The 26790-nt window shown below is 39.2% G+C and overlaps 1 protein-coding gene across 1 annotated transcript in view; it reads left to right on the forward strand.

The window, feature by feature from the left end:
• The window catches only part of LOC127580463 (putative interleukin-17 receptor E-like), a 36302-nt gene that overhangs the window by 2211 nt on the left and 7301 nt on the right, over positions 1–26790 (forward strand). The window contains exons 2-13 of the mRNA XM_052033969.1: positions 2699–2732; positions 4591–4737; positions 8265–8374; positions 14953–15067; positions 16372–16416; positions 16954–17093; positions 17847–17915; positions 18774–18828; positions 19652–19815; positions 21113–21157; positions 21612–21669; positions 25256–25404. Of these exons, the coding sequence (XP_051889929.1) occupies positions 2699–2732; positions 4591–4737; positions 8265–8374; positions 14953–15067; positions 16372–16416; positions 16954–17093; positions 17847–17915; positions 18774–18828; positions 19652–19815; positions 21113–21157; positions 21612–21669; positions 25256–25404 (1131 nt within the window). The remainder of the gene's footprint in view (positions 1–2698; positions 2733–4590; positions 4738–8264; positions 8375–14952; positions 15068–16371; positions 16417–16953; positions 17094–17846; positions 17916–18773; positions 18829–19651; positions 19816–21112; positions 21158–21611; positions 21670–25255; positions 25405–26790) is intronic.

Here is a 26790-nt window from a genome sequence, read left to right on the forward strand (position 1 = left end):
GCTAAATGAGTACCTCAGCAAAACCTGTACCTGTCCTTCAGAACTGTTGTCAAGCAGCTTTCATGTTAGATACCTTGACTATTTGAGTGGTAGCTTTCAATTTACATCAGTCAGGTGAGAAAAATGGACAAGGTGTGCTCCATACTTCACACTGTATGCTGCTGCACACTCCATAGCTTCTTTAGATGTTGGAGGCAGTGTCAGAGCAGCAATACATAATCCTTTGTGGCATACACAGACTTAATTATAGCATTCATACAGCTTCAGTTGGATCTTTTAACCCTACACTCAAACTGAAAACAAGGTATTTTTATAGTCAATAAAACAGTTTGCTTTAAGAAAAAACAGGATCTTTTAACAGATTTTTTTTTGCATTGAACTTTTATTGGCCACTTTCACCTCTTCCTGTGGTATTTGTGGTCTCCTATTTATAAGAAAATTGTTTGTATTGAGTAGTTATGTATCTCAACCATGATAATATCTGACCATTATCTTAACAGTATGCATATTTCCTTTCATTTTGCAGTTCCTTTCACCTTTTTTGGTTGTCTAGTTTCAGCGACTAGGAAGGTAACCATGTTGTCATGCTCTAGAATTTCCTTCAATATGGGTTGGCAGGAAATCATACTTTAACTAAATTTAGTAGTGTTCACTTTTATACTGAGTCCTTTCAATACATGCTGTTGGTCCTGAAGCATATTCACACTTTATAATTTAAAATCCAGATGAAATAAACCTCACTTTATATTTTACCTGTATTTTGCTTAGGAACAGTGATGGGGTTATTAGCACTGGTTAAGTAAATTGCATAGCACCTTTTGCTATTCAAACAGGAAGTTACTATTGGAATTGTACTGGTGCTCTCTGGGTTCCTTGCTGAGAGGCTCTGCATTCAAACCCATAAAGGGCTTGAGGTTGATCATTCACTAAATACCCAATAAGCATGCAATGAAAGTTAAGTTTATCCATTCAATAATATATTTATTTATTAGTCATATGTGCATCAAAACACACAGTGAAATGAGCCTTGCTGTGTTAACAACCAACACAGTCTGAGAATGTGCTGGGGGCAGCTCGCAAGTGTCGCCACGCTTCCGGCGCCAACATAGCATGCTCACAGCTTCCTAACCTGTACGTCTTTGGAATGTGGGGGGAAACCAGAGCACCCGGAGGAAACCCATGCAGTCACGGGGAGAACATACAAACTCCTTACAGACATCAGTGGAATTGAACCCAGGTCGCTGGCGCTGTAATAGTGTTACGCTAACCACTAAGACTTATTTGCCAATAAACAACCTAACATTGAAAATTTAATTTCATATTTATAGACTCCAGTCCAAAAGATTTTTTTTATTTTTCTTTACTTTTTCTCCTATCTCTATCTTTCTCCTCTTTCTTTCCTTCTCTTTAGTAGTTTTCTTTATGTAGATGATTTTTATATTGAATGATATATACTTCTGACTCTGCATATCTCAGTGTGGATTCTAATTGGTTGAAGAGACATTGTTGTTGATCATGATTACATGGGCTGTAGAGGATACCACACATAAGACATTCAGCGGACATAAATAACTGCTCAAAAGTCCATTAAAATGTTTATAGTCAACCTTGAGTGTAATTAATGGTGAGCATTGTTCATTTGCCATAATCACAAAATCCAGTGGGATGGAATGATGTTTTTATATTCTTGTTTTTTTTAATGTGTCAAGAGTACATGTTAAGAAATTGTGGAGGTTTGATACTGAGTATTTCCGTCATGTTTTCCTTTGGAAGCTTCACTTCTAAGTGACTTGTTCAGGACATTATGCTGTTATGAAGCCTGAGCTGCAGCATTTATTTCAGCATTAATTGAAGGAGTTCACCTTAATCTTACGGTTTATTTCATAAGTGATTATTTGATACTGTGAAGGTTCAAGCAGGTAAGTTGATAACCGAACTGGATACCTTAGAAATCATCTAAATCTATCTAAATATAACAATGTGTTACAGAGAAAAAAAAAGTGAAATATTGATATTCGACATTTGTGTTTGATGTCTGATGCCCTGCATGATAAACTAGATAATCTGATGGTATAAGCTCACATTGCAAATGAAGTAGATAAACAGAAATACAGTTTGATATACTGTATGTGCAGTGTGTTGCAGTTTTCAGTTTGTACCATGCAATATGAAATTCTTGGTGTTTATTTTAACATTGAATGCAGCTTCCGACATAAAGAAGGAATCAGGTCATGCAACAATTTCCGGAATTATTCACTTTGTACTGACTTCAGGTGCACACTACACCCCAGTTGCAAAGTGGATCAGTTAAAGACCCTTTGCTCATGGTTCACTTTTTACCTTGCTTATAGTGATTAATTCAAGGTGAAACTTATTCCATGCCTCAGCAGCATCTTAAAGTATAAGTGCAAAATAATGAAGGGCAAACTCCGGGGGAATCCCTCCCAATATTTTTTTTGCTGCTTGCATGAGCCCCCAATTTGACCTCTGCTCAGAGCGGTGCACCGAAGATTCCCATTGATCTATTATTTCACTTTTGTTCTTTTACTGAAATGCACGCAAATACATGGTGAACACACGTGTAAATTTATAGACACTTTTGAACTGATGCAGGGAAATACACCTTGTATGTGGACATACTATACCTGCGCACACAAATATTGTAGAAACTCTCTCTAATTCATTGTTTATTTTTCAGGGTCTCCAATGCAAAAGCAAAAATAGGACTTTAAGTAAGTACTATTTTTAAAATTTCAAATTAATTTATAGTAAATCTAGGAAGAGCTGAATAAATCGAAGCTGCTCATTTGAGGTCTGAACCCAAAAGTGGTTCAAGTTTCCTGTCACCAGCTGTTGCACAGATAGTGCTGCTGTTTCAGGTGGAATACATTTCCTTCATCAGACCAACAATGAGATTTTGCTAGTGACTGAATTTGGTCTTGATAGACCAGGACCTATTGTTTATAATCTCAGTTCAATGATTTTTCTTTTTTTCTGTTCATTTCCTGCTCTGTAGTATTGGTTATGGCACAATTACACAATCAAATATTAATTTCACTGAATTTATACTATTTATTCCAGTCCTAATAAAAATTATAATTTCAGTTTATTTATTTGTGAGTAAACCATTTGCCTCATTGATTTTAAACACTTTCATGTTTGACACAGGGACACCGGACTCCAACAGTTTTCAGGATTATGCTGGTGGCAGGGTGGTCATGAATTAGGGACTGGATTATACACTCTGATTGCTAATCCAGAGACCTGAACTAACAATCCATAGATCTGAATTCAAATCCCACCATGTCATCTATGAAATTTAAATACAGTTAATAACATGGACTTTTTAAAAATAACAAGCTAGACTTGGTGACAATACTGGACTGTTGTAAAAAAAATCTAGTTCACTAATGCCTTTTAGGAGAAGAAATCTTCTCGCCTTACCATCTCCAGACACACGTTATGGTTGACTCAAGAAAGACCAAGTAAATCACTTTGTTTTGGGGGAAGTAGATGGGCTTTAACGGTGAGGCCACATCCTGAATTAATGACATATCAAATATTTGCTCTTCTATTGATATTAACTGCAAACAGCTACCTTGGTAACCATTTGCTCATGGTGTTAATGTAACCGAGGGCAGGGGAAAGGTAAGGCAGCTCAATTATGACTTCCTTTGTAGTTAATAGCTTTCTAATGATTTTGTATGATGACTGTTTACCCGAATGATGTATCATTTTGATTCAGTACCCACTGGAATTAACCAAGCACCTTGGGTGTGAGGGGATCTAGAGTAATTATAATTAGTATCCAATCTGCACCTCAAAAATTAGGTTGTTATATTATTTGTTGTGACAAACAATAACTTTAAAGTGATTTGCTCCTTATTTTCAAACCTGTTTGTACACTGCTCTCCTCTGAAAGCCTCAGTGCAAAGAGATAGGATGTATGTGTTGTGTGCATTGCCTAGTAGTGGATTACATTCATACTGAGGTGCCATTGTTCTGTCAATATTCGCAATAAGTAAGTGTGTTCCTACAACCATCTTTCCATAAGTTCTTTTCATGCTCTACACTTTGAAAATCTTTGTTTTTGAGGAGTGGGAAATGTTGTAATTTATTGACCAATCTTAGCTTCATGAAAAAGTTGTAGTAGATGTAGTCTCTCCCACAAAACTGTGCAGCAGGGCAAGGCTGTGTATGGTTGGAGGTCAGGCACTTTGGGAGTCGATTATGAATATGTTGAACATCATTAACTTTGGCACTAAACACTAAACTATACCGTACCTTCAAACATGTGATACGGCTAGAACATACAAGCAGATGGAACAGGAGTAGTGCTTGAGTCTGCTTTGCCACTCAGCGAGATCATGGCTTATCTATTCATGGCCTCAACAACACTTTCCTGTTCTCTCTTTGTACCCTTTGACTCCCTCTGTCAATCTCTCTTTTGAATAAATTCAATGACTCTTTCTCCAATTCTCAGAACAGATTCGCCATCCTCTAAGAGAATAAATTCCTCCTTTTGTTCTGCCTAAAATGGGCAACCCCTTCTTCATGTCTAACAATACTGTACATTTTGTTATTTTGTAGGTTATCAGTACAGCAGCTGTCTCGAGCAACCATCATCCATGCCCTCAAAAATCTTAGAGGACCTCAAAATATTCACAGTGTTGAAATGTGTAAAGGAAAAACAATGTTCCATATTCCTGAATGTTAAAGGGACATTGCTGCTCAATGGTATTTACTTTTATATTTTCATCAAAAATTGCTTTGAAAAAAGATTTGTGTTAAAATTACACAATATTGCAAGGAACATCCATGTACAGAAAAGTAATTATGCATCGTATTTCACATTATTGAAGAAACTGTTGGTTTTTCCATCCTCCCCCCAGTGACCTTTGTATAAACTTTTGTGAAAGCAGCATTAGCAGCTGTTTCTAGCCACTTATGCACTCCTACAGACGTTTAACTGGTCTTCAGATGTATGTAACTAGGCAGAATATATTGGCAGCGTTTTAGCCAGCCAGAGTGGCAGATTGGGCAATTGTCTTGTCAGTCCAGCTTGATGACTACGCTGATGCACGTGACAGTGGTCGATTTTATGTACATAGTTCATTGCATTTTTGTAAATTAAGGTATCTTTATTAGCCACATGTACATTGAAACACACAGTGAAATGCATCTTTAGCGTAGAGTGTTCTGGGGGCAGCCCGCAAGTGTTGCCACGCTTCCAGTGCCAACATAGTATGCCCACAACTTCCTAACCTGTACGCCTTTGGAATGTGGGAGGAAACCGGAGCACCCGGAAGAAACCCACGCAGACACAGGGAGAACGTACAAACTCCTTACAGACAGCGGCCAGAATTGAACCTGGGTCACTGGCACTGTAATAGCATTACCCTAACCACTACACTACCATGACATGGCTTCCTTGAGAAAAGATGCTGTAGTTTCTGTTCCCTTCACTTTTTAAACAGACTCTGTTTTTGAAAGAAAATGACTTTCTTTGATGCACAAATAACTATTTGCAATGAGCCATATGCCCCACCCCACCCCTTCGCCTGACATTGTTGCCAGTAAATACTCTGAAATACTTTGCATGTTTCCAAAGTAATTTAATGTGGAAACTATCAAGAAAATTATTTTTAAATTCCTTAATGATGAAGATTCAAAGGTAATCTAATTAGAATATTTATGTATGAATAAATTATGACAATCTACTCAAGTGCTGAAGTCTGTAGTCCAAATAAATTTATTACAGGTTTGAATTGTGCTTCCTCAGTGTTGTTGGGTTTTGCTGGTAGGTGAAGTGGTCTATAGTACAGTACACCATGGGGGGAGGAGGAGGAAAGAAGCATAATGAATACTGTCCAAAGCACTACGCTTGTATGTACTTACTTCTAAACCACCATGTAATGCCATGTACTTCCTAAAAAGTTTTTTTTAGGAGAGGGGTCTTGATGACCCGGAAGGGAGTGCTGTTAAGGGTAATGTTCTCGAGGTTGTAGATATCAAGAGAGAGGATGTGTTGAAGTTGTTAAATAATATCAAGACAGATAAATCTCCAGGGCCTGACAGGATATTCCCCAGGCTGCTTCGAGAGGCAAGGGAGGAGATTGTTGAACCGCTGGTAAGGATCTTTAAGTCCTTGTTGTCCACAGAGATGGTGCCGGAGGATTGGAGGGTGGCGAATATTGTCCCCTTGTTCAAAAAAGGTAGTAGGGATAGTCCAGGGAATTACAGACCGGTGAGTCTCACGTCTGTGGTGGGTAAGCTGTTAGAAAGGATTCTAAGGGATAGGATCTATGAACACCTAGAGAATCATGGACTGATTAGGGACAGCCAGCATGGCTTTGTAAAGGGAAGATCCTGCCTCACAAGCCTGATAGAGTTCTTTGAGGAGGTGACGAGGAAGATTGATGAGGGTAGTGCAGTGGATGTGGTCCATATGGATTTTAGTAAGGCGTTTAATAAGGTTCCTCATGGTAGGCTTCTTCAGAAGGTCAGAGGCCAAGGGATCCAGGGAAGCTTGGCTGTGTGGATTAGGAATTGGCTTGCCTGTAGAAAGCAGAAGGTTGTGGTGGAGGGAGTGCCCTCGGATTGGAGGGCAGTGACTAGTGGTGTCCCGCAGGGATCGGTTCTGGGACTTCTACTTTTTGTGATATTTATAGATGACTTAGATGAGGGGGTGGAAGGCTGGGTTAGTAAGTTTGCGGACGACACTGAGATCGGCAGTGTTGTGGATAGTGTGGAGGGCTGTTGGAGCTTACAGAGGGATATTGATAGGATGTAGAGCTGGGCTGACAAGTGGCAGATGAAATTCAATCCGAAGAAGTGTGAAGTGGTACACTTTGGAAGGACTAACTCCAGGGCAGAGTACAAGGTAAATGGCAAGGTACTTGGCAGTGTAGAGGAGCAGAGGGATCTGGGGGTTCATATTCACAGTTCAGTGAAAGTTGCCTCACAGGTGGATAGAGCAGTTAAGAAGGCCTATGGGATGTTAGCTTTCATAAATCGTGGGATTGAATTTAAGAGCCGCGAAGTGATGACGCAGCTTTACAAAACTCTAGTTAGACCACACTTAGAATACTGTGTTCAGTTCTGGTCACCGCATTATAGGAAGGATGTGGAGGCGTTGGAGAGGGTGCAGAGGAGATTTACCAGGATGCTGCCTGGATTAGAGTGTATGGAATATGAGGAGAGGCTTAAGGTGCTAGGGCTTTATTTACCGGAAAGGAGGAGGATGAGAGGAAACATGATAGAGGTATATAAAATATTGAGAGGAATAGATAGAGTAGACAGTCAGCACCTCCTTCCCAGGGCACCAATGCTCAAGAATAGAGGGCATGGCTTTAAGGTTATGGGTGGGAGGTTGAGGGGAGATGTCAGGGGGAGGTTTTTCACCCAGAGAGTGGTTGGTGCATGGAATGCACTGCCTGGGGTGGTGGTGGAGACAGATACATTGGACAGATTCAAGAGTTTGTTGGATAGGCATATGGAGGAATGTGAGATAGAGGGATATGCAGGAGGAAGGGGTTAGATAGTGTGATGGTGGTTTGGTGGACGGCACAACATGGTGGGTCGAAGGGCCTATTTTGTGCTGTATGTTTCTATGGTTCTATAGTTCTAGCCAGTTGTAGAGTAGCATTGAAGGCATTCAGAGAGATATTTGTACCTCAAATGAAGAAAGTAATAGGGAGAAAAGGAAAAAAGGGCAGTGACAGTAAGTGTGGCCCTCAGGTCTGTCTACTCCACTATCTAGTAAGTCCATGGCTGGATAGCTCCACTTTGTGTCCTATTCTCCTGATTGTGTTATGTGAGGATGGAGCTTTTGACAAGTGTATTACTTGTTGTTTGTACAGAGATATGTATGAGTCTTGTTGTTATAATCTTTTCTGTAAAGCAAACACAGCAGTAGTAGGTACTAGTTCATTAGGGAAATGGGTAAAGAGGAAATGTTTCATTTTGTAAAATTTTAAGCAAGTCTTTGTGTACTGAGGATTCTTGCACTTAGCTGCTGAAGCCAAGGTATTGATTCCAGTGCAAATTAATAGCCCTGTAGAACTGAGCAAGTGTTTGAGGACTGGCTAAATATGGGTAGGTAAATTCTCTCTTTTGGAATGAAATAATGTACGTGCTATCTTAAATCTCATAACATATCGGCTCCTCTATTATACAAAGCCAAAAGCTAACCTTGAGGAGAATACTACTTCCTTCTCTCTCATTACCAAAGTGTCTTATATTTCTTTGTTCTTATGTTCCAGAACATATTCGTGGCGTGGAGATATGCTCCTCTTCAATGAGCACCTTTCAATACCAATGTTTAACTGTGAAATTCAATAAGCACAATTATAAGGAGCTTGCTGCACAACCTGTAAGTTTGAATGTGTTAAATTCTTGAAATTGATTAAACAAGGTATAAAATTATTGCATATGGTATTCTGCTATAAAATTGAAAGCTCAATTAGTTTGTCCTGCTATTAGACGGATTTTTGATGGCTGGAAGTGGAAACAAAAAAAATAGAACATTAGGAATCTTGGTGAATAATGGGACACATAGTGGCTAAGGTATAGCTGGTTAAAGTTTGAAACTTAACTGCTTTAATGCCCACAAGGTTGGGACTTCAACAAGTGTGTAGTCAAATGGAGAAGTCATGAATGTACTTAGCAAGAGAGGCCTCTATATCAGGAAAGATGCTGTGTTGCTGGAGTTCATCTGGAGACCACTTAGGAATCAGCTCCCATGTCCTGGCCCATGTAAGACATAGTCTGTAACGGGATTTGTAACCCCATTGATTTCAATGAGAATTGCAAGACTGCAGAGAAGAAAGTAAAGGGGAAGTTGAGTTCCTTTCTTAAATTATTTTGTGTTATAACTTTTTTATTTGCATGTTTTTAGCTTTTATTTTTCAAAAGTTGTGTTTCATTTTTTAATTTTTTAATCATTTTAAATAATTTGGGATGTCAGAGATTACCAGAGACACTTTTGACAGCTGGCACAGCTGGAGCAGTACTTGCTGTGAGATACTTTGGAGGTGATTGGGGGTGGGGCTTCTTCACTGCACTGTTGAAAGCTCTGCCACCTGTGGAGACCACACTGCTATACTCTAAGAAGAGAGACTCTCCACATTCTGCTGAGGAACTCATGTGAGGGTTAGTGTCGTCAATATCTGACTTCATATTTTTTTTTAACCAAGGATTGTGAAATAAACAGAAGAACTAGGGCATAATAAATGGGAGCTGGAGTAGGGTATGTGGCCACTTGATCCTAGATCATAAGGAGGATGAATTAGACTGGGCAAAAGACAAATTGGATATGAAAGAGGGAAGACAAAAGGTGGAAAGATTATGAAGTAAAAAGAAAAAAGAATTTTCTGCTCAAAAAAAAATTAAAGTCTCCTCAAATAGTTTGAGATATGAAGGATGAGAGCAGATATTTATAGTTCTTTACTTTTTGGATTGGTGTAGGTTATGACAGTCACCATTGATTATTGAACCATGTCCAACCTGGCATTCACCAGTACATACCTTATTGGATGCCACTTATCAAACGTTCAGTGGCTCTGTCAAACTCCCGTCAGAATTGGCTGCCCAGTCCACTGTGTGCAGGCCTCATCTGCAATTTCTTGAGGCCACGTGACCTTGGTGTGCTGCTGATGCCAATGTTGAATATGCACCACCCAAAAAACAGCTGTTGGCTTCATGGAGAAAGAATGACAGCTCGATAACTTTCAGTAACTATAGTGATATTGCTCAGTCCGCCATTGGGTCAAATTGACATGAAATGAATTTGGAATAAATGTCAGTAATATCAGAGGTTGTTAATTTAAAAACAAATTAAGAACAATTCTAACTACAATCACATAAATGAGAAGGTGAGTAAGGTTAATTAAGACATATCCTGTATAAATGAGGAGACAGTCAATGCACATATATTCCTATGTAAATTGGTAGCTGAATAATTTTTATGTGCATATCTCTGTGAAAATAGGTTTCAAATTTTGACTTTGCTCCTCCTAGCCACATAAGATATTTCCATGTATGGATGTTGAAAGCAGCTATTGGAACATGTATACAGGGCTATCAGTATCCTTAACTGGCCATTTTAGTGAGATAATTTGACTTTGCTGAACAGGAATGTGTCTTTAACTGCCAAGCGACTTAACATAAACCATAATTGTGCAGGAATGAGCTAAGAGCAACTAATGGCAAGTGATCAGAGAATACAGAGCCAGGATAAACTCACAACTGTCTCGCAATTCCCAGATACTGCATAGTGTTCTGCCTCTATGTCAGTTATCAGTGGGGAGTGAACTGGGTTTAGTTCAAGCTTGGAATCTCAAGTCAGAAAACCCTTCACGTAGCTTGCAATAAAGTGACTGTTTTATGGGCAAATTCAGTAGACAATTGCCTCCATTTCTACATAAGTAACAGGACATTTGCTTTTGCTGGTGTTATTTGAGGGAGGGATTTTGCTCAGGACCCTGAAAAACTCTGTTATATCAGAAGTTTTCATTGAACATGACACACATGCAATGATACAGGACCCTATACTTTCTTCTTGGTGCAACTGGAGTTCAACAATAAATGCAGTCCTTGTCAGCGCTATATATTTTGAGAAAGAAATGAAAATATCTTCTTGATGACTGAAATTAACCCGAAGATAAGCTAGGACAGGGAAAATGAGAATTTTTTTTGTAATGCTGAATGGATCCAAATTTGGCACTGTTTGGAATTTCTTGAATTTATTTAAAATTTGGCAGTACAATTAACAACATATAATTCATCTGAATTACATAACCAAAGGTGGGGCAGTACAAAACAATATAAAAGCTTTACTCCAAAAATCATAGGATGGGATCTGACTTTGTATATTTACTGCGATCCCAACCAAAGCTTTAGATCCATTATGCCTCACGGTAAAATTCAGAGATTCACCTGAACTTCCTGATTTGATTTTGATACTAAAACTTAATTACTACATGTTTGGATATTGAATATCCAAAACTAAGATATTGACATTTAGCTTTGGAAAGAGGACTAATTACAAAAGGTTAAGCCACACCTCATCTTTTATGGAGCAGTTTTATAGATGAATGAATCAATACAAATTTCAGCACCAGTTTCAGACATTGTTAAATGCCATACAAAAGGGAGCTTAACATTTATCGTGCAGACTTTTTTTCAAGTTGCATTGTGATTTTATCCGTGTTGACATATTGTCTTTTCAATGCACTTTCATTAGTCATGCCAAAAACTTGTTAATAATAAGGAAGTTCCTAATGGTCAAGTTTGGCACTACTTAATGTTGTTGGGTCAAATTCTCGCCTTGGATTCTTTTAAAGATGGTATTCCCAAGGTGCTTACCTTAAAATAATCCTGGCAAGAATTTGGTGATATTGCCTTAAGTGTTTGCAATGAAAGATCTGCCACTTGAAGATTTCTCTGTGTTGGATTCGACTGTTTTAAGTAGTTTTTTTTTTGACATGTATAGTGTTTAATACACCTCAAGTGGCTGTACAAGGTATAACCGCTTTTTATCTTATTGGTTCGTCCATCAGGTGAATACGTGTTTTCTGATTGGTTGGTTTTGCCACAGGTATCTAATAGGTTTTCTGATTGGACTATTGTTAGCTAAGGAGCATCTCTTATCTCAGGTATAAAAGGAGTCATTTTTTTGTTAATCTCTCTCTTGGTCTCTTCCCCCTCCCACTAACTCATTTTTAGTTCTTTTGTCTCGGCTCATCTCCTAGTTGTAAAACTAGTGCCATGTGCTCGGTGACTGTTTCTTTGTTTTAAACTTTTCCAATAAAACTTGGTGAACCACCAAGTTGTTTTCAACTCATTCTTGGACTCCTGAAAGAACCTGCAGATTCAAAAATAACCGGATCCGGCATCTGTTTCATTCTATTCTTGATCATTACGGATTTGCTGAATGTTTCGTTAGCAGACTGCGGTGAACTGGGCTGTAGGCTGGGGAGTAGCATCTTGGGTCATAGGGAGTGAAGGGAGAGGGGATGTATCAATGAACAGTAATGGTGTAAAGGTGTTTTTTAATAAAAGAGAAAGTTTGCAAATGATGCAAATACAAAAAGAAATGGTGACATTTGAAAATATATATTGGAATTTGTGCCAGATAGGAAAAATAAAATAATGTTTGAACGATATGGATATATTCCCCTCATCAATATGTACAATGCATCCTTCAGTAAAGGTTCAGGATGTCTGGGTCTAATATTTAATGGTTTGTACATCATTCTATGATCTATTACAATTCACAGAATCATCCGGCAAATGAGGGTCAACACAATCTATTCTTCCTGGGCCATTGAAAGAGCTTTCCAATTAGTCTCATTACTGCATTCTCTCTCCATAGCTACAACAATTTTCCACCTTCAAGAAAATGTCCAATTTCCTTCAAAAGTTACATTGGATTTTCATCCACCCCCTGACAGGCAGAACCTTCCAAACCATGACACCCTGCTTCATGTTTCCTCATCTTTTGCTAGTTGCCATGTTTTTTTTATTGTGCTTACTAATCCAACCACTAGTTGAAATAATAGTTTTTTTAGTTCATCAAATAATAGTTTTGAATACCTCCTATTAAATCTCCTTTTAATCTTTCTGAGTCTCTCCATATAACTGAAGACTCTCATCCATATTCTCATTTCAATAAATCTTCTTTGCACCTTTTCCAAAGTTTTTTCATCTTGGTTGAGCTGTCCAGAATTAAACTTGATGCTTTACCTGAAGATGAGTAAAGCTATCTTGCTTTTTACTCTATTCCTTCTCTATAGTTTAGTATGCATTTTTACATTTCTTATTTACTTGTTCTGCTGGCTTTAAAAAATACCAGTTTGAGAGACACAAGAAATTCTCAAGATGCTGGAATCTGGAGCAATACACAAAAAGTGCTGGAGGAACTCAGCAGGTCAGGCAATAAATAATTTCCCTCATGGAGGGAAATAAACAGTCGATGTTTCGGGTCGAGACCCTTCATCAGGACTGGAAAGGAAGAGGGCAGAAGCCAGAATAAGAAGGTGGGGGGAGGGGGAGGAGCACACGCAGGCAGGTGATAGGTAATAGGTGAGTCCAGGTGAGAGGGGGAAGGTAGGTGGGTGGGGGAGGTGGGGGGTGATGATGTAATAAGCTGAGAGGTGATAGGTACAAAAAGAGGCAAAGGGCTGAAGAAGAAAGAATCTGGTAGGAGAGGGCAGTGGACCATGGAATAAAGGACAGAGGAGGGGAGGAGAGGAGATGGGCAGGTCATCAGGGTGGGGGAAGGGAGCCACAGGAATAAGGGAAGGCAAAGGAGTTGGGGGGGGGGGGCAAGAAAAAGAAGGGGTGGGGTTACCGGAAGTTAGAGAAATGGATGTTGAGGCCATCAGGTTGGAGAGTCCCAAGGCGGAATATGAGGTGTTGTTCCTCCAACCTGCATCTGGCCTCAATGTGTCAGTAGAGGAGGCCATGGATAGACATGTCAGTATGGGAGTGGGATGTAGAATTGAAGTGGGTGGCTACTGGGATGTCCTGGCTGTTGTGGCGAATGGAGCAGAGGTGCTCGACGAATCGGTCACCCAATCTGCGTCAAGTCTCACCGATGTACAGGAGGCGGCACTGGGAGCACTGGATGCAATAAATGATACCCTCGGACTCACAGGTGAAGCGCTGCCTCACCTGGAAGGATTGTCTAGGGTCCTGAATGGTGGTGAGGGAGGATGTGTAGGGACAGGTGTAGCACTTAGTGCAGTTGCAGGCATAAACGCTGGGGGGTTATCAGTTGGGAGGGACGAGTGGACAAGGGAGTCACGGAGAGAGCAGTCCCTGCAGAAAGCAGAGAGAGGTGGTGAGGGGAAGATGTGCCTGGTGGTAGGATCTCGTTGGAGGTGGCAGAAGTTGCGGAGAATGATGTGTTGGATGTGGAGGCTTGTGGGGTGATAGGTGAGGACAAGGGTAACCCTGTCCCTGTTATGTGGGGGGGAGAGGAGGTGAGAGCAGACGTGCGTGAAGCGGAGGAGATATGGGTGAGTGCTGCATTGATGGTGGTGGAAGGGAAACCCCGGTTACTGAAAAAGGAGGATATCTCTGATGTCCTAGAATGGAAAGCCTCATCATGGGAACAGATGCGGCAAAGGAACAGGGAGAAAGTCCTTACAAGTGACAGGTTTGTGAGAGGAAGTTCTATTTTTATGCAGTCAATAAATTTGATGGAGGGACCCTGAGTTTTTCAGATTTGTTGGCCTTCATGACTTGCTGTTGTGTTCATGTCAAGAGGAATGTGGAAAAGGATGATAGAGAATAAAAAGGTTGAATTATGTCACATTATAGAGATTAACCTTGGCTTCACTTAAGGACAGAAGATTAAAGGGAAATTTAATTGAGGAATTGAAAGACGATGAAAGGATTTCATAGGATACATGGTGGGTAACTATATTTCTTATTGATGGGGAACCCAGAATAATGAGGCATAACCTCGAAATTTTATAGCTTGACCATTTAATATTAACATCAGAAAGCACTTTTCACACAAGTGGTACTGAGAATCTGGACCTGTTTCCAAAAACGCTGCTCTGGCTAGGCCACTTTTTGTTAGGCAAGCGTCTTAGGTGATGCGTTGCCAAGGTAAGTAAAAGGCGTTAAATTGTTGATCAACCAGAAACTAGGTAACTGGCTGACAAATCGAAGGGCTGTGTGGCTTTCTCCTCCTCCTCTTCCTCCTATCTTCCAGTTATGATAATTGATTGACATTGTTGCTTTCAGATGTGTATCTGAGAATAGCTGATTTGAGTCTGGCAAATATTTAAGATCAAAGAATTTCGAGTCTAAATTTCCAGACTTCTCTGGAACTTTTACTTCACACAGAGTTAATCCAAACAGAATATGAAATTTTGTTTTCATTGATATATTCAACTGAGTTAATTACCTGTAATGTTTGTAATTCTTTCACTGCAGGTGTTTATTGAATATGATTGCTTCAGTACTTCAATGGCTGAATATAATGCCGTAACAATTAAAACAATCCCTCACTATTGTGGTGTCCTTCTAAAACAAGAGCATCGAGTAGAAGGTAAAAAATACATGAACTTTGTGCATTATCTAATACCAAACTGTCCTTTAATAATGCACTGAATGAGGCTGATGTGGTTATTATTGATTGTGTCAATGGTGTAAATTTGTGAACACTAACTATGACTTAAAATTATTTCTACTTTTGACTGAATCTTGCCTTTGAATTTTGGGTGAAATTTTGTGTAGGTGAATATTTAAAATGTCTTTAAAATTAGACTGTGGAAACATTACCAATGAATATTATGAAAAGCATAATCCCAGGAGTTATTGACAACATGGGGGAAGCAGTGCCATATAAATTAATGAACTTGCTTTTCGGATCTATTATTTTCACTTCAGGGAATTAACTGCAATTTGAATAAACAAGGACACTGATGGTGTTTGAAAAGCAAACACTGCAACTTGTAGAAACATGAAATCAGAACGAAAATGCTGGAAATACTCAGCAGGTTAGGTAGCATATGTGAAGAAAGAAACAGTTGATGACTCAGGTTGATCACCATTCATTGAAACACCAATAATATTATCCAGGTTGCTAGATGTGTGAAGCAGACCATAAGGCAGCTTGTAAGTATATTGTGTGCCAACTGTCTTCAGTATCATAAATTTCACACTGATGAAGAAAGCTCCACAGCTTCTGGCAGTTTAGTAACAGTCATTCAGAGGCTAGTCCAAAGGTCTTCCCCTCAATATGGGTAATGTTCCTGGACCTCCTGTTGCTCAACCTCCAATTTTCAAAAATTTTTATTTTATAAAGCAACCTATTGAAACAAAAAAAGAAACTCATTTTGTTTTGAGTTTTTTTTAATAGCTAGAGTTCAGACACCCATCCTGCAGTACTACTTGTTCTAATCTGAGAGAAATTCCACACCTCTTCAGCCCCGAACTGCTCTCCTCCACTCCATCATTCTCAGCAATCCCATCATACCCATACCTCCCTCAAGCCTGGGACCTTAAAACATTCCCAGAAACCATCACCCCCAGCACTCTCAAACCAGGCACCTGCTGCTGACTCCGCTCATGGTCCTGACAGGCAGCCTTCTGACCTTTGATCCTTGCCCTGCCAGACAGCTATCAGCATTGGAAATTAAATCAGTTCTAGGAGTTAAAATCCTTCTTTAGCCTTGGGACAGCAAAAAGTTACAACCTTTTATTGGTGCATGTAAAACTTTTTAAATTAGCTTTCTGATTTAAAGTGGAAGCAAAACAAAAACATTAATTTAAAATATTATTGCTGTACCCATAATTCTTGCAAAAAATGTTGGTATAGTAAGAATTTAACTGACATTTCTCTAATTTTAGATTGTACAGACAAAGATATTGGACGAAATATCCCAACTTGCATAGGTACAGTAATATTCTAGACTATATTATATAATTCATGTCATCAAGCTTGGATATTTAGTCACTTTCTTTATGTTTAATTCCAGATGTCCCTCAGTGTTACCACCATTTTCTTAAGGGTTGATAGGGAATATGTACTTTACTCTCTCTTTTAAAGCATTCAATGTTGCTGGGGAGACTAATTCTGTTTTTGCCTGCTCTCCATGTCGAGAAGTACTTGGTTGTGGCTTAGTACTTCGTTATATTGGCATGTCTAAGCTTAGCATTGAAGTGTATGGGGAATTAGGCAGCAAAGAGATAAAAACAAAATTTTCACTGCCATTGTGGCAAAGAATGATATAATACATAAAAAATGAAAATATGTGCATCACTGAAAGTTTGCTTTTATTATGTATGAATTATATTTATCAAACTGGATATTATGTATATAGAGTTTTTTTTCTGATATTAGAAAGAGTTGTTGACACACTGAAGTTATTGACAATTCAGCATTTAGGATTTCAATAACAATTTAATTATAATTGACTTACTTTATTTCAGTTGGTAAATTAGACTATGATATTGACAAAAGCCAGAAGACATTATCAGTCCAAGCTTCTGACTTCCTTGAAGATTACGCCTACCATGTGCGTTTATGCCTCAAATGGTTTACGTGTGAAGATCTGGGAACAAGTGCATTGGTAATTGTTCACTGTTTTACTTCAATATAAATTTCATCTCTCCTGTAAACATAGGCCACAAAATATATGGGCAGACTGCTTTGGTGGTTTAAGCATAGTGGAACTGGCACCAAACCTGGGCTACTTGCTTTCAATAGACCATGGGAATATTTGCATATTTTTTCATGGAAAACTGATGAGCTCTTGTAAGGTGGAGTAATGTCACATGGACCTCCTAGCCTTAGCATCAGTGTAGCAATGATGTCATTAGGTTAGCTTATGGAGCCCTTACAGTATCAAATACCACAGTCCACTAACACGTAAAACAGAAAAGAACATTAAAAACAGGTGCAGGCAGAGGCCATAAAGCCCCTCAATCTGTTTGGCCATTCAATGAGATCAAAATTGATTGTACAGCTCAGTCTGAGTCACAAAATTAAACAGGTTAAAAACAATTCACAACATCTCAGGATAAACAACTATGTGTTCCAGTGACACCTTGCTGGCATACTAAAGATGAAATTTTTTGGGGAATCCCTAGAGCTCCCTCTTTCCCACAGCTTGTCCTTTTTACATAGATAGAAGCAGGCAGAATTTCTGCCCACTGACCATTGGACCAGGGGAAAACTGGGAGAATCTCAACATATCCAGGTTCTGCACCAAATTTTCCCACATTGTGAATTTCATGGGTATCCATTTGACTCCCTTTTCCTTCAAATATTTTGATACTTTATGGTCATTGTGAAATTGCTAAAAATATGTTTTCTTTTGCAGATTGAGGTAGAAGACCTCAAAAATGTCACTTTACCGTACTCTCAGATATTGCCCTGCCTATGCATTGAGGTAGGACTGCTGCTGTGGTGTATTCACAACATTTATCTGAAGATTATTTTAAAAAATATAAATAATGTAGAGTGCTAAATTAGCTATTTAATGAAGTACAATGTGCTGAGACTATAAAAGTATTCCAATAGATTCAATATTAGAATATGTTGAAAAGGTTCAGTGTATATATTTTCATTTTCACTTTATTTAATCTTGTGCTGCATTATTTGGTCTAGTTAAAACCCTCAATATTATGCAACAAAAATTTGTAAGCCAACTAAATTTTCTTGGACAAGAACTTCCAGGCACCAGCGAGTACCTTAAACATGCCGTGGATATATAGAAAAGCCATAAGCTTACAATTTTCTCCTCACTTCCAGTTCCCATTCCCCCAGTATCGACCTTTAGATAAGTACCATCCTGATCTGAAAAAAGCAAGGCTCTGCACTGTAGTGAAGGTTTGTGAGTTGTAATACCATCATATGGGTGAACCAAAGCAAGCTCTGACCGTAAGATAGCTGAAAAATCTTCGTCAGCTGGCAAAGCCATGCCCCACAAGACTTGCTGGCTGTCAAACTTTGAAGAACTTTGAAAGCTTCTGAATGTTTCTGACACCTGAGAGCATTCAAAAACTATTAAAAATCACGGATTCCTGAACTTGATGACACCTGGGGATGGGGAAGTAAACAGCAGATGTTTGTTGTGTAACTGCTAAGAATTTAGTGCAGAACTGCTGACATTTCCTAGCAAGTTCCATTCAATAATATTCTCCTCAGGTTCCCATATTATTGCAGCTAAAATTTGGCTTCCAATGTAAATTATTTTGTATTCTCTTTCTGTTTGAGAACTCGGAATATATCTTTATTATATTTCTAGGGCTGGTCAGCACTTCCTGATGCTAGGAGGATCCAACTTTGTCCATTTAAAAACTGTAAGTCAGAGAATTTTAAAAAATATATAGTTCTCATGTGTATTTGAGTTAAACATAGCAGGGGTGAAATTGGACATGGGTGGGAATTGTGATTGACTACATCAATGGGTTCCAATTAGAAATTAATGTGATGCACTCATTTTTTAACTTTGCCCATGCCTGATATGCAAATTATGCTAGATCTTTTTCAAGAGGTCAATGAGTTTAAAACACAGATGGATTATGTCCAGAATAACTTTTGTCTGTGCTTTCTGTGATCATTCATGATGGATCAAGGTCCCGTTTCCCAACAGTGCCTAGAGTGGAAACTCTATTCTTTAATCTCCAAAGATAAATGAGTTATTGCTTCAGTTAACTCGTGTATAAAGGAATTTTGGCACATACTGTGTATTAAAGCCAAAGAAATGACAAAGATACAAATCAGGAATGAATACAATCATTGTGTTGCAGTGGGTGTGGTATCTTTTAAGGTTTATGTTAAAGAATTTAACCGGCACAACCCTAATCACTACAGTTTAACAACACTCTGACCACTTCGATCAGTTTGCAATTAAATGGACTTTGTTTTTGTTTTGTTCTAATTGTGTTCTCTCTTGCAAAATATTGTGCATAATTAATGCTGCTTCTATGATGCTATGTGTCTGTGATGCTGCTGAAGTAAGTTTTCCATTGCAGCTGTGCATACATGTCCTTGTGCATATGACAATAAACTCAACTTTGACTTTAATTGTGGGGATGGAATGGTTGTATGCACAATATTTTAACAATTCTTAATCAGTAGTATCAAACATTTTTCAATCCTATTTCTAATATCTGACCTCAGATACAGAGGAACTATGGAATGGCTTAACATACAATCACAAATTGCAGGAGTTGTCATGGGAACCATCCTGCCCTGTTGATGTTAATGTAAACCTCTGTTGGATGAGTGAAAGCAATGAGAATTGCATTGATCTACAGAACTCCTTCCACAAAGTACAACACAAGGTAAAGAAATGAAGTTAGAAGTTAAAAGCAATGTGATTTCAAAAAATGACGAAGAGAAATTATGTTTACCAGTTGATCTGTTAGTAACTGGAGGAAAGATATTTGAGAATAATTTCAAAGGAATGAATGGAAGAATTGTTCAACTTTCAAAAGGGAATTGATAAATATAACATGGTCAGGATCGAACCTGAAGGGGTGAGGCAGCAGCACTAACTACAACACCACCATGTCCCCTTGCTCATGACTGTCCAGGTTTCTGGTTTTGAAGCAATGTGAGTAAAATGAAACCTAAAATCCTTGTTTGCAATTTAGAAATCGTCCTCTGTAGTAATTGTAATTTTTAGCTAATCAAACAAAAATTGTAAATGATCCAAAGAGTTGTGGTTTTACACACTGGCATCACATAAAAATGTTTCCTCCACTTCAGAGTATCTTGTGTAAATTGCTGCCTTCCCCACAGCCCTTTGCAACAGTGACCTGCTGAATTACATTCCACCATAGTCATAGAGTCACAAACAGAGCCACGCAGCACAGAAACAGTCACTTTGGCCCACCGAGTCCACACCAGCCCTCAAGCACCCATTTACATTGATCCCATTTTATTCTCTCCATGTTACTGTCAACTCTCCCCAGATTCTACCACTCACCTACACAGTGGGGACAATTCACGGTGGCCGATGGACCTAGTGACCTGACATCATTGGAATGTAGCACTTGAAGGAAACCCCTAGGGAGAACGTGCAAACTCCACTCAGACAGTACCCAATGTCAAGATTGAATCAAGGTTGCTGGAGTTATGAGGCAGCAACTCTACAAGCTGCGCCACCATGCCACCTAAGTTGGAAGAGAGGGGATTCGGAAGAGGAAGGGTTTTAGTTTTCACTGTGACTATCTGTAGAATAGCCTATAACATTGTGTATGCTGTGTACACAATAATAGAACTTTTCACCTGATCAGCAATCTGAGATCTTAAACCTACTACATGGCAAGAGTAGTTAATTAGACCAGGATGTTGAAGCAGTAAAAGGCCAATTTCAGATTTGTATTAGGAACTATTCCTCCTATAAAAAGGGACTAATACATGGAATTAACGATAGATAGAATGATGGTGGTAAAATTCTGAGAATTCTCTGGAAAACCTTTAAATACTCCACTTAGGGAAATTTGGGTTTACTCTGGAGGGAAGAACTAAGATGGGCTGTATTACCTTCCTCGTATAGAGTTGAATTTTCTTTGAAACAATCAAAAGTTAATTCTTGTAAATAATATTGACTATTTCAATATCTTCGGTGTATAGGTCACGTATTCACGCATAGATCCACATCCAAAGCTCTGCATAAAGGTAAGGCATTTTCCAAACTTTCATCTTAATTTCCATTCATAACACCAGCTGATTTTCTTTCTATCATATCGAAGCAGAGAAGACTGAAGTGGATATTATTGCACCTACTGCCGCCAGATTTTCAAGATCAGTGAGCTAAGTGTAGGGTCAGGATTAAAGTTGGAGTCTTTTGAATTATAACATACTGAATGTTCTATCTGAGTGTGTTTCGCTTCCTCATCATCTACAGAATTGAGAATAAACTGGCAAAGATGGAAATTAGAAAAATCTTTGTACGTTTAACTACCTTTAAAGGGAAGAGAATCTTCACTGTTCTTGAATGCTGGTTTAAGCTTCCTTTGCCTCATCAGTACAAATGTAAAAACATGTGCCCTTTACAGACATCTGACATCTTTTTGTTTTGATGTATGCATGTAACCCTAACCCATATGTACTATATTTTAACATTTTCCAGTTTACCACTGACAAAGGTTCTTGGGTCAGATGTCCTTTTGCTTATGGATATTTACCAGGTAAATTTACATTTTAAGAAAACTTTACTCAGAATGTGATGTAAAGGTGGGGTTGAGCCATGCTGATCCTAAGTATCCCTGGTTTCATTTCTGATCTGCTCTGTTATAAGTAACCTGACCATATAAAAGTTGGTGCATCAACCAAGGTATAGCAAGTTGGGCACCTGCAATTCAGATTCTGGGTTTACATGGGATTGTATGGAATACACAGTCCTTGGTCAATTGGGGAGAAGGTTGTTTGAGGTTTGGAACCTCAGACCTAGTGCAGAGCTCATGGACAATAGTGATCCCTGCCCTCCTCTATGTTTCTGGGGCTTGGACTGCACCATAAGGCACTGGAAAGATATCACCAATTCTGTGTCTACAAAATTGTCCTAATTCATTAGAAGGATAAATGAGCAATATGGAAAACAGACATTCTATTCCAAGTTCTGTCACAGAAAAGATTATCAGTTGGACAGAAAAAAAAGAGCCAAGGGTGTGTTCAAAGCTTCCATGAATAAATGCAACATCCCCACTGACTCCCGTGAATCTCTGGCCCATAAAAGCTCAAAGTGAAAAATGAGCATTCGGGACAGAACCTTGAATCCAAGCCTTGGGAGCACAAAGAAACCCTGTGCTCAGCAGACAGAGTGCACCATCTCACAAACTATCCACTCACCTGCCCTGTCAGCCATCTGCCCTGCCTGTAGAAGAGTCTGCAGTTCCCAGATTGGCCTCACAAGCCACCTCAGAACCCACAAAACTGGAATGGAAGGATATCATCCTCAATCCTGATGGACTATCTAAGAAGATTATATGGAGCAGGAACTTGGCCAAGTTAGTCCATGCCGTATTTATACTCCACTCTGGTCTCCTTTCGTTTTTCTTTATTGAAAGAAATCCACATAACAAATTCAGGTGAAATGTGTACATAAAACAACAGGCAACTTAATACATTTGAAATCGATATGTTAACAGAAGGAAGTGATGGCACTAGAGGGGGAGCAGAACAGGATGATGGAAAGTTTGGAGAATTGCATTTATGAGTGGACTTGTTATTATTTGAGATGAGGGAGACAGAGGGGAGATGTAATTGTGATCTATAAAATTATGAAATGTCCAGGCAGGATAAACAAAGGACGTATTTCCCTTAGCAGAAAGGTAAGTACTTAGGGGGGCATAGATTTAAATTAGTTTGCAAAGGATAAGAGCGGGCTTGAAATAGAAAACCTTTCACTCAACAAAGGATAAGCACTTAAAGAGCTATAACCTACCGAGCCATGGAACAAGAGCTGGGAAGTGGAGTTAATCTAAAGTTTCTGTTTGGCCAACATGGATGTGATAGGCTGAATGGTCTCTTTCTGTGCCATAAATGTGATTCTCGAGAGTTGTCCTCCATTATCTGGTGGTAGAGTGGTGCAGCAGTTAGTGCTGCTGTCGTACAGCGACCCAGCTTCGAGCCGGGGGTGCTGTCTGTGTGGAGTATGCATGTTCTTCATGTGCTCATTGTTTTTCTCCAGGTGCTGCATTTTCCTCACGCTCCCCAGGGAAGTGCTGGTAGGTTAATTGGCTACTGCAAAATTGCCCCTTGTGTAGGTAGGTGGCAGGAGAATCAACAAGGAACTGAGAGGCATGTGAGATACAATTAGGTTGTCGGGAAATAAGAGGGGAATGGGACAGAAGGAAATAGTTTGAGAGCCAGCATAGACTTGGTGAGTGAAATGGCCTCTTTCTGTATTCTGAGAAATATAAAATAATAAAATATCAGTGGGATGTCCCTCCACATGGATATAGGCCAAGGACAGTATTCACTTTAGCTGGTATACCCTCTAAGGTTGAATGGCTTGCTGACATTTGTTGAGATTTGGGACCATGGATGCCCTTCTAACAGTAAATATATTGAAAACAACAATTCAAATTGCTGACCTGACACCCAAGTTAAACTCTCAGTTTTGAACTGATTGGCGGGCAATTCTGTAATTTTTTTGTGCTGTTGTGCAGTGAAGATTGTATTGGGGTGGGTAATTCCAGAGATTTGTTAGCAAATTGGAAAGCTGCCAGTAATTAGTTTCTTGCTTAGACCCGAGGCAAGGGAATCTCCCCACAAACAAAGCATCTGTATGTTGTAGACCATGCTGTGCAAAAAGAGAACAATTAACAAAAGAAAACATATCCAGGATGCACTATTCAAAATATGCAGCTCATTAATGGATGACTGTGGGTGTTGTAAACATGGTTTGAGTGAGAAAATGATGGGATGGTTCAAAGGGCATGTCTGTCACATGACTCCTGTGTCCATTAATTTATAAAATGGAAATGGACCAAAAACCTAAAAGGTATACACTTGTTTATGTGAGGGCTGTCTAGTCACGAGAACTTGTTCTGCAGTGAGTTAATGATCACCATTGGGTCCTTTCATTTTCCTCTTATTTGGTGGGTGGAATATCATGTTGGCAAACTGGTGGTTGTAACTTTCTTTCTGGAACATTTTTCAATGTTGCTGATCACACTGGAGCACCTCAGTGCACTGAGGGAAAGTTGGGAGAACACACATTGAGGGGTCAGCATTGGAAAGGGTGAGCTGCTTCAAGTTCCTGGGTGTCAACATCTCAGAGGATCTATCTCGGGCCCAACACATTGATGCAATCACGAAAAAGGCACGCCAGCGGCTCTACTTCGTTAGGAGTTTGAGGAGATTTGGTATGTCACCAAAGTCACTTGCAAATTTCTATCGATGTATGATGGAGAGCATTCTGACTGGTTGTATCACCGCCTGGTATGGAGGCTCCAATGTGCAGGATGTAAAGAGGCTGCAGAGGGTTGTAGACTCAGCCAGCTCCATCGGTGGCATCCATCATTAAGGACCCTCACCACCCGGGACACACCACCTTCATGTTACTGCCATCAAGGAGGAGGTACAGGAGCCTGAAGACCCACACTCAATGTTTCAGGAACAGCTTCTTCCCCTCTGCCACCAGATTTCTGAATAGTCCATGAACCCATGAACACTACCTCATTATTCCTCTTTTGCACTATTTATTTATTTTTGTAACTTATAGTAATTTTTATGTCTTTATGTCTTGCACTGTACTGCTGCCGCAAAACAACAAATTTTATGACATGTGTCTGTGATAATAAATCTGATTATGATTCATTTGCAAGGAGCTCTGGCAAGTGGCAACAGCTTCCCAGTAAGGATGCAAAGGTCTTTTGGAATCATTTCCACGCAGAAGAGTGTAATTCACTCTATTGCATCCATACTGTGTTATGCATGATAAAACCTGTTCCATTTAAAGTGTGTGCAAATGACATATAACTTGGCCTTGCGTGAGAGTGTAATTGGGTGACAGTGAACTTTCAGCCAATTTTACTTCTCTCCATGTTTCTATTTTTGTTGACTTCACCGAGAATGATGTTTTGCACTTATGCTATCCCACAATCACAACATCCACCAAAAAGTCTTTTAAGTAAGGACTGGGGAGTTGATTCAGAATGCAAGATCCTTGGTCGCAGATGAGGTAAAGCCTGGCCGAAAGCCATGTATATAATTTTCAGAGCTACTCTAACACAATTGTAACTCATGAATAACCGTGGTTATTTACAGCTTGGAACATGAGTATCACTGAGCAGCTGAACAAACTGCAGCTTACTTTTGTGACTCAAGACAAAGCAGAATTCAAGATGGCTCTGTGCAATAGGACTGCAGCCAACAAGTGTGAACCAATAAAGGAGCTGTATATTACTGCAGGAACAGTGAGTTCATATTGACTTGAAAATTTTTAGTTTGCATGTATTTGTAAATTTTGGAAAAAAATTAAGGTAATTTTATTGAAACATATAAGGCCCTAAAGGGGTTTAACAAGGTAGAATCTCAAACAAAGGGACATAGTTATAAGATAAGGGGGTGATCGTTTAAAACAGAGATTTAGGAATTTCATCTCACAGAAGGTGATGAATGTCTGGAATTCTGTATCCCAGAGGGTTGTCAAGGCTAAATTATTGGAGATATTTAAAGTGGAAGAATGTAAATTTTTAAAAGATTGTACTATGAGGGCTGTGGGGAAGCGGCACAAAGGAGGAGGCAAGGCCTAGGGCAGATCAACTATGATTATTTTCAATGGCAAGGCAAATTTGAGGTTCAGAGTGGATGACTCCTGTTCCTTTTTGTGTGTTCTTGTGTCCATGCAATGGCTGACAAACTTGTTTTTAATTTTTTTCTGAAGCATTAACAAATGGACAAGCAAATATCAATAGTTGTTGTTTACAAGCACTATCAGAAGGCACATAATAAAATACCTGTCATGTGATGTTCAAGTTCATAGAACTGAAGGCATTGTATTAGAAACAGCAGGAGGCAGAGAGAAGGGACATTGGGAGAGATGGGAAAGTGGGTAGGTATTGGTGCCCTCCAGGATGTGTGTTAGACCTGCAACCATTCACCAGATTTATAAACTAGGGATAACTTGATAGAATATCATGTATGAAAGTCAAAGGTAATTGTCTGTGGAGATTACAAAGGGAATTTGACAGATTAAGCAACTCTGGAAATGGAATTCAAGAAATTAAGATCAAGAGAAACAATTTCTATTGGTTGGGCAGTTTGGAACTAGAGCTACCTTCTCAGTACTGAGATTAGAAACACTTCACTGTGGAGACGATGGTAGAAGTTTGTAGTTTTCTACAAACTACACTTCATACTTGCTCAAATGTTAATTTCAGATTTAAGATGGTGATTTTTGTTCAGCAAGGGTACTCAGGGATTTGGGCAAGAAGTTGTGTCACAAATCAGACATGATATCATTGAACGGAGGATCTGACTTGAATGACTGAATGGCCTCCCCCTGTTCCCCTGTTTGTTCAGTTTGTGGAATGATATCATAAGTATAATGCAACAATAGAACTGTAGGATGGGAAGTTATATCCATTCTAATTTACTGAACACTTTCAGAAAATAAAAACAACTTAGAAATTAAGTTGTATATTATTTCAATACTGCACATCTGAGAATGGCTAGCCCAAAGTGAATTTTAGTAAGGACCATTTCTGGGCTGTTTTACATCAGTCTGGAAATTTATCTAAGACCTCCCCAGTACACGTTGTGCTTCTGTGACTGACATGATTTCTGCATCAGAATTGCAG

The sequence above is a fragment of the Pristis pectinata genome, chromosome 19 (assembly GCF_009764475.1).
Source record: "Pristis pectinata isolate sPriPec2 chromosome 19, sPriPec2.1.pri, whole genome shotgun sequence".
NCBI classification, from domain to species: Eukaryota; Metazoa; Chordata; class Chondrichthyes; order Rhinopristiformes; family Pristidae; genus Pristis; species Pristis pectinata.